Source organism: Orycteropus afer, unplaced genomic scaffold, assembly GCF_000298275.1.
Source record: "Orycteropus afer afer isolate SDZICR_OR568_19922 unplaced genomic scaffold, OryAfe1.0 scaffold00134, whole genome shotgun sequence".
In the NCBI taxonomy this organism is placed as follows: Eukaryota; Metazoa; Chordata; class Mammalia; order Tubulidentata; family Orycteropodidae; genus Orycteropus; species Orycteropus afer.
In genome coordinates, this window is record NW_006921721.1 from 5,768,332 (window position 1) to 5,777,131 (window position 8,800).

Genomic DNA, 8,800 nt, shown 5'->3' on the forward strand with positions numbered 1-8,800 from the left:
TTCCAGAGGTGCAAGCTGGATTCAGAAGAGGACGTGGAACAGGGATATCATAGCTGTTGTCAGATGGATCTTGGCTCAAGGCAAAGAATACCAGAAAGATATTTACTTGTGTTTTATTGACTATGCAAAGGCATTTGAATTGTGTGGATCATGACAAATTATGGATAACATTGAGAAGAATGGGAATTCCCAAACACTTGATTGTACTAATGAGGAACCTGTATGTTGAGCAGGAGGCTGTCGTTCGAACAGAACAAGGGGACACTGCATGGTTTAAAATCAGGAAGGGAGTGCATCAGGGTTGTATCCTTTCACCATACTTATTCAATCTATATGCTGACCAAATAATTCAAGAAACTGGATTATATGAAGAAGAATGCAGCATCAAGATTGGAGGAAGGCTCACTAACAACCTGCGATATGCTGACGACACAACTTTGCTTGCTGAAAGTGAGGATGACTTGAAGCACTTACTGAAGAAGACTGAAGAACAACATATAGCAGACAACATATAGCACTGGGCGAGTTGGCTGCAAGGGATCTCTTTCAAGTGCTGAGGAGCAAAGACATCTCCTTGAAGGCTAAGGTGCGCCTGACACAAGCCATGATATTTTCAATTGACTCATAGGCATGCGAGAGCTGGACAATGAATAAAGAAGAGCGAAAAAGAATTGATGCTTTTGAGACGTGGTGCTGGCAAAGAAGTACACGGACTGCTAAAAGAACTAACAAATCTGTCTTGGAGGACGTACAGCCGGAATGCTTCTTGGAAGCGCTTAACGGCCAGACTTTGTCTCACCTACTTTGGTCATGTTGTCAGAAGGGACCATTGTCTGGAGAAGGATGTCAGGCTTGGTAACAGGGAAAGTCAACAGAAGGCCCTCAATAAGATGGGCTGACACAGTGGCTGTGGCAATGGGGTCAAGGATAACAGGGATAGCAGAGTGGCACTGGGCCAGACGGTGTTTCATTCTGCTGTGCATAGGATCGCTGTGAGTCTGAGGTGATTTGACGGCACCTAACAACAACAACACATTCAAAGCAATTTATACATTCAATGCAATCCCAACCCAGATCCCATCAACATTCTTTAAGGATACAGAAAAACCAATCACTCATTTTATATGGAAAGGAAAGAGACCTCAAATAAGCAAAGCAATATTGAAGAAAAAGAACAAACTACGAGGTTTTACACTCCTGGATCTCAAAACTTACTATACAGCCACAGTAGTCAAAACACCCTGGTATTAGTACAATGACAGACACAAAGACCAGTGGAACAGAATTAAGAACCCAGAAATAGATCCATCAACCTATGGTCTGCTGATTTTTGACAAAGGGCTGAAATCCATTAAATGGGGAAGAGACAGTCTCTTTAACAAATGGTGCTGGCAAAACGAATATCCATTTGCAGAAAAATGAAACAAGATCCATACCTCACACCTTACACAAAAACTAACTTCAGATGGATCAAAGACTTAAATGTGAAACCTAAAATTATAAAGTTCCTCAAGGAAAAAATAGGGGCAAAGTTAGGGGTCCTAATATGGGGCAATCTACTTCCGTAGTGATACTGCCTCAGAAACCCAAGGAGAGGTCGCTATGAGTTGAGTCTGACTCGACAGCACATAACAACAACAACAACAACAACAACAATACATGGCATAGAGAGACTATCAAGCATAACCTAAAATGCACAAATAGCAGAAGATAAACTAAATGAATGGGACGTTCTAAAAATTAAATTTTTATATGCTTCAAAAGACTTCTCCAAAAGAGAACCTACAGATCAGGAAAAAATATTCGCCAACGACATATTTGACAAGGGACTCAGCTCTAAAATTTATAGAAAACTCAACACCTCAACAACGAAAAGACAATCCAATTTAAAAATGGGCAGAAAACATGAACAGACACTTCAGCAAAGAGGATATTCAGGCAGCCAACAAATAGAAGAAATGTTCATGATAATTAGCCATTCGAGAGATGCAAATCAAAACAACGAGATACCATCTTGCCCCAGAATTAACAGCAAAGTTCAACAAGACAGAAAATAATAAATCCTGGCAAGGATGTGGAGAGATTGGGACTCTCACACACTGCTGATGGGACTGTAAAATAATACAACCACTGTGAAAAAGCAGTACGGTGATTCTTTAAAAAGTTGGAATTAGGAATACTATTTAATTCAGCAATCCATTAGTAGATATATATCCTAAAGAAGTGAGAGCCAGAACAAGAGCAGATATATGCACACCCATATTCAATGCAGCACTATTTACAATAGCAAAAAGATGTAAACAACCTAGGTGCCCATCAACAAAATCAAGGATAACCAAACTACGGTACATACACATAATGGAATACTACGCAACACGGAAGAATAATGTAGAATCTACAAAACACCATGGATGGGCTTGGAGGACATTATGCTGAATGAAGTAAGTCCATTACAGAAGGGGAAAATTGCTATTAGTTCATTATTATAAAAAGTCAATGCAAGGTTTACATATGAAAGGAAACATTGTTGGTTACCATGGGTCAGAGGGGAGGAGAACGAACACTGTAAAAATTAAAAATAAATAAATAACATGATAACAGAAACATGGGAAAATGAGGATTTAATTAATGTTCACATTTTGGGGATTGGATTTACGTTCATTCTTACCCATGAAGTCAGATAGTGTTTTATTTAGCTAGTGTAAATGTTAAATTGACAAGTATTTCTAAACTAAATAAAAATGTCCACAGAAGAAATGGAATAATCCATAAAAAAGGCAATGAAATAATTTTTTTACTTTTTTTTTTAAAAAGTCTTAAATACATATTCCACTGACCTTAGACTTGATATCTCTATGTAACACACGTTTCTTGTGAATGTGATTTACTCCAAGGCACATTTGTGTAAACCAATTAAGTATCTGTAAGGAAAAAGTAAGCGAAATCTACAGCAATGCAGTGACTGGTTCATGTTACACCTAAATTCCAAAGAATCATCTCTGGCTTCAGGTAGATGAGAGTATTACATAATTTAAGTGCAAAACTCATGAATATTGTTGCATGGCTCAAATATGATTCAGTGTTGTCTGGAGAAATTTAGAAAAGCTACAAATCCCACATTCCACTATCTTATGCATGATCCAAATAGCAATTTATTTTAATAAAACTTCTACTATATTTTTCTTGCATTTAACCAAATAAAAGTATTTTTCAAATGCATATATAAAAGTAATTCGGAAATGAAATGCTGTTAACTTTTTACAGTATAAGCAGTATGTTGGGTTTTCATTTACTTTTTCAGAATATTCACATATTAATATTAAAGCATTTCATTATATTGTCAACAATCCTTTAAGGACACCATTTTCTGCTTATAAATCCCCACTCAGTATAATATCTAGAATTTCCAGATGCCTCAGGGCCTAAAATTAAATGTTCCAAACAGGTATTTTTTTCTTTTCTGCTATAGAAATCCATCCATTTGAAGCTGAGGTTGACCACTTTCTCAAGAAGCCCATATTGTTAACAATACAACTTCTAAATGAAGAATATTTATATCAATATACTTTCATAACATGTTATAACCTAAATCAAACTAAGATCCATTTAAGTTATTTATTTCGATATTTTTCTTAGTCAATTCATTTTAAAAAAATTAGTGTGCAATTTTCCATTAAGAAGACAGTAAGTCCCAGATTTAAGAGAATAGTGCTAGCTTTAGAAGGCAAAAGATTCATAACAGGCACTTCCAAGAAACAAAAAGGGTAATCTTCATTCTTTTAGTGATTTAGTACTACAAATTAAAATCCATCTACATTTTAAGATTTCCGTACAGCAAAAACAAAGAATTTTAAATACATGCATATCTACTACAAAATACAATAATAAAATTCTGAAATTCTTCTAAATATGGAAATTTTATTCTTTGATGTTTTAGAACTCATACCAATTTTACTTTCTAAAAAGATTTCATTTTGGTGACACTAAGTACTAACACTAATATAGAAATCAGTTGTTTCTAAAGAGTGTGTTAATAAAGTCACAGATACCAATGCTTTTATTTTAATGTATATAAATTATGTGAAAAAAAGTTGTTTCTAAACCTTGAGGCAAGCTATGTAAGGAAATCTCTTACCATATCTTCAGGAAATAATTTCCCTTTTTGGAGTTTAATCTTTTCCATTAGGTCCCCTCCACTGCAATATTCCATCACAATATACAAATGTCCATCAGCTAAAGCAAATATAAGATGTGTTAGAAAAGCCACAGTGGTTATAAATTACATTCAGAAATGTGTATTTTTTGAGGGGATTCATAATTACCTTCAAATGTTTCTTTAAAGGCAACGATATTGGGGTGTTTCATTTTGGCTAAAAGAATAGCCTCCTTCCTAGAATTCTGTGTATCAGAGAAAGACTAGAAAAAGATTTTAAATACAAATAACTTTAATACTGCGTTTTTAAATAGAGAGCTTTACTATAACATAGTTTGTATGACACTTCAATATGGGATGCAGTTTTGTAGTACTGCCCTTTTCTCAACTTAAGTTTATCAAACTCAAAGACAAAACATATAGTGCTTTTTCAACTATGGTTATATTTTATAGACTTGCATTAACCCCTTGCATCCTCACAAGTACAAAATTGTACTTCTAAGTTTTAACATCAGCCTAATCATAATGTAGGAGCTCTGGTAGCATAGTGCCTAAGGCACTTGCCTGCTAACCAGACGGCTGGCGGTTCAAACCCACCAGCCACTCCTCGGAAGGAAGGTTGGGCAATCCTACTTCCGTAGTGATACTGCCTCAGAAACCCAAGGAGGGGTCGCTATGAGTCGGGGCCCGACTCGACGGCAAACAACAACAACAACAACAACAACAATCATAACGTACGGAAGGTCTGGTGGTATAGTGCCTAAGGCATCTGACTGCTAACCAGAAGGTTCAAACCTACCAGCCACTGCTCAGAAGGAAGACTGAGCAATTATTTCCACAGAGATAATGTCTCAGAAACCCAAGGAGGGGTCACTATGAGTCGAACTGACTCAATGGCATTGAGTTCAGTTTTTTTTTTAATCATAATGTAGCTAGAACATCTAGCATGCAGTCAAAGTTGGCATATTCTTAAGGGGGAAAAAAAACTAGGGATTTAACATTTAGATTGTCTACATTATTGTATCAATCTACTGGCCCAGATTTTTTAAAAAAAGGAATATATTAGTGCATTATTGTATCAGGGATGGACAAAGACAATTCATCCAATGGTTCAAAAGCAGGTTTCTAAAATTGTTTACCCCCTAACTTACAGTATAGGGATAAAATCTTGAATGATTTATCTTACAATCAAGAAAGTACTACTATTCTTGGTCACAGCCAGCTACCCAGAGGGACTGAGTAGTTGAACCTGTGGGCTCAGGACCACAGTCACAGGGGACATCAAGCTCAACTGGTATAACATACTACACAAAACACTGTCCCACATCCTACTTTGGCAAGTAGTGACTGGCATCTTAAAAGCTTGCAAGCAGCCATCTAGATTACAACGATGGGTCTCTCCTCATCCAGAGCGAAGAAAAATGAAGAAAACCAAAGATTCATGGAAAGAATTAGGCCTAGCGACTGGTACACCATGCAATCTGCAGCCTATACGACTATGAGACCAGAAGAACTAGATGGTGCCCGGCTACCAGTGTCAACCACTTGGAGGGGGATCTATGTAGGAGATCCTGGATAGAAAGGGAGAACAATGTGGAACAAAACTCAAAATCATTTTGAGGGAAAAGCAAGGGTGGGGGGATCAGGTTTGCTGGTCCAATAGAGCCTGGTGGAACCACTGAGAACTATGGTCCCTAGCTGCCCTTCGGGTCTGGAATTGAACCCACACCTGTGGCTTCCAGCCAAACAAAAGACAGGCATATGAAGTGAACATTTACACTAGGTAGATACATTCCTTGGAGAGAACAATCATGGGAGAAAGAAGGGCTGTTTATGCCCAGGGAGACAGCTCAGGGGGCAGGAGTGCATGGAGGGATGGACACAGAGAAGAGGTAACTAACGGGAGGAAGTGGGAGGGGAGCTACTGCACTGGGTAAACTGTAGTCAATGTCATGAGACAAAGTGTGTGTGAAATGCTGTATGCAAAGAATTTGCTCTGTAAACTTTCACCCAAATCACAATAAAAAAAAAGAAGAGGAGGAAAAAGAAAGTATTATTGACTACATGCATTATTTCCAACTGGGAAAATGCAAATCAATGAGCTTATGCCAAATCTACTAAATCAGAAACTCTGGAGTGGGGCCCAGCAATCCGTATCTTAATCAGCTCTCCAGATGATTCTCACCACTTGTCTGTCAGTTTGTCGTACTGTGGTGGTTTGAATGTTGCTGTGAGGATGCAGGCTATGCCACTGATATTTCAAATACCAGCAGGATCACCCATAGTTGACAGGATACAGTGGAGCTTCCAGACTAAGACAGATTCAGAAGGAAGGGGCCATCCACTTCCCAAGGAATTGGCCAGTGAAAACCTTATGAAGAGCAGTGAAGCACTGTCTGATATATTACTGGAAAACGTTATGAACAGGCCTGCAACACTGTCCAATATAGCGCCGGAAGATGAGACCCTCAGGTCTGAAGCCATTCAAAATATGAATGGGGAGGAGCTGCCTCCTCAGTAGAGCTGACCTTAATGATGTGGATGAAGTAAAGCTTTCAGGACCTCCATTTGCTGATGTGGCATGACTCAAAATGAGAAGAAACAGCTGCAAACATCCATTAATAATGGGGACATGGAAAGTACAAAGTATGAATCTAGGAAAATTGGAAGTTGTCAAAAATGAAATGGAATGCATAAAGATCAACATTCTAGGCACTAGTGAGTGGACATGGACTGGTTTTGGCCATTCTGAATCAGACAACCATCTGATCTACTACTCCAGCAATGAAAACTGAAGAGGAATGGCAGGGCATTCATCATCACAAAGAATGTTTCAAGATCTATCCTGAAGTACAATGCTGTCAGTGATAGGATAATATCCATAAGCCTACAAGGGAGATAAGTTAACAATACTATTATTCAAATTTGCACACCAACCACCAAAGCCAAAGATGAGGAAATTGAAGATTTTTACCAACTTCTACAGTCTGAAATTGACCACACATGCAATCAAGATGTGTTGATTATTATTGGAGATCGGAATGCAAAAGCTGGAAACAAGAATCATTGGTAGCTGGAAAATATGACCTTGGTGATAGAAATAATGCTGGAGATCACATGACAGAATTTTGCACGATCAATGACTTATTCATTACAAATACCTGCTTTCAACAACATAAGCAGCAACTATACACATGGACTTTACTAGATGGAGTACATAGGAATCAAGTTGCCTACATCTGTGGAAAGAGGCTCTGGAGAAGCTCAATATCTTCAGTCAAAACAAGGTAAGGAAGCTGATTGTGGAACAGACCATCAACTGCTCATATGCAAGTTCAAGTTGAAGTTGCAGACAATTAAAACAAGTCCACGAGAGCCAAAATATGACCTTCATTACATCCCTCCTGAATTTAGAGATCATCTAAAGAACAGATTTGATGCACTGAACACCAATGGCTGAAAACCAGAGGATTTATGGGATGACATCAAGAATATCATCCATGAAGAAAGCAAAAGTTCATTAAAAAGCCAAGAAAAGAACAAAAGACCAAAATGGATGACAGAAGAGACAATGCAACTTGCCCTTGAACAGAGAGCAGCTAAAGCAAATGGAAGAAATAATAAAAGAACTCAACAGAAGATTTCAAAGACCAGTTTGAGAAGACAAAGTAAACTATCATAATGAAATGTGCAAACACTTGGAGTTAGAAAACCAAAAGGGAAGAACACGCTCAGCATTTCTCAAACTGAAAGAACAGAGAAAAACAATTCAAGACTTGAGCTGAAATACTGAATGTTTCTATGGACAATTTATTGAATGATGCAGGAAACATCAAAACAAGATGGAAGGAATACAGACAGTCACTGTACCAAAAAGAATTGGTCGATGTTCATCCATTTCAGCAGGTGGCATATGATCAACAACCAATGGTACTGAAGGAAGAAGTCAAAGCTGCACAGCAGGAACTGGTGAAGAATGAGGCTCCAGGAATTGACGGAATATTTGAGATGTTTCAACAAACAGACACCACGCTGGAGGGCACTTACTCATCTATGCCAAGAGATGTGGAAGACAGCTACCTAGCCAACTGACTGGAAGAGATCCACATTTGTACCCATTCCAAAGAAAGGTGATCCCACAGAATGTGGAAATTATCGAACAATATCATTAATATCATAAACAAGTAAAATATTGCTAAATATAATTCAAAGACAGTTACAGCCGTATATTGATAGAGAACTTCCAGCAATGCAAGTTGGATTCAGAAGAGGACATGAAATAAGAGATATTGTTGCTGATGTCAGATGGGTCTTGGCTGAAAGCAAACAATACCAGAAAGATGTTTACTTGTGTTTTATTGACTATGCAAAATCATTCGATTGTGTTGTTGTTGTTGTTATTAAGTGCCGTCGAGTCATGTCCGACTCATGGCAACCCCATGCACAGCAGAACGAAACACTGCCCGATCCTGAGCCAGCCCCACAATCCCTGCTATACTTGAGCCCATCATCGCGGCCACCGTATCAATCCATCTTGTTGAAGGCCTCCCCCTCTTTCGCCGACCCTCCACCCTACCAAGCATGACATCCTTCTCCAGGGAATGGTCCCTTCTGACAACATGACCAAAATAGGTGAGACAAAGTCTG

At 38.3% G+C, this 8,800-nt stretch overlaps 1 protein-coding gene across 1 annotated transcript in view; it reads right to left on the reverse strand.

Annotated features, from left to right (window-relative positions):
• NEK3 (NIMA related kinase 3) overlaps nucleotides 1–8,800 on the reverse strand; it is an 86,441-nt gene that overhangs the window by 74,063 nt on the left and 3,578 nt on the right. The window contains 3 exon segments of the mRNA XM_007945251.2: nucleotides 2,838–2,921; nucleotides 4,136–4,233; nucleotides 4,323–4,416. Of these exon segments, the coding sequence (XP_007943442.2) occupies nucleotides 2,838–2,921; nucleotides 4,136–4,233; nucleotides 4,323–4,416 (276 nt within the window).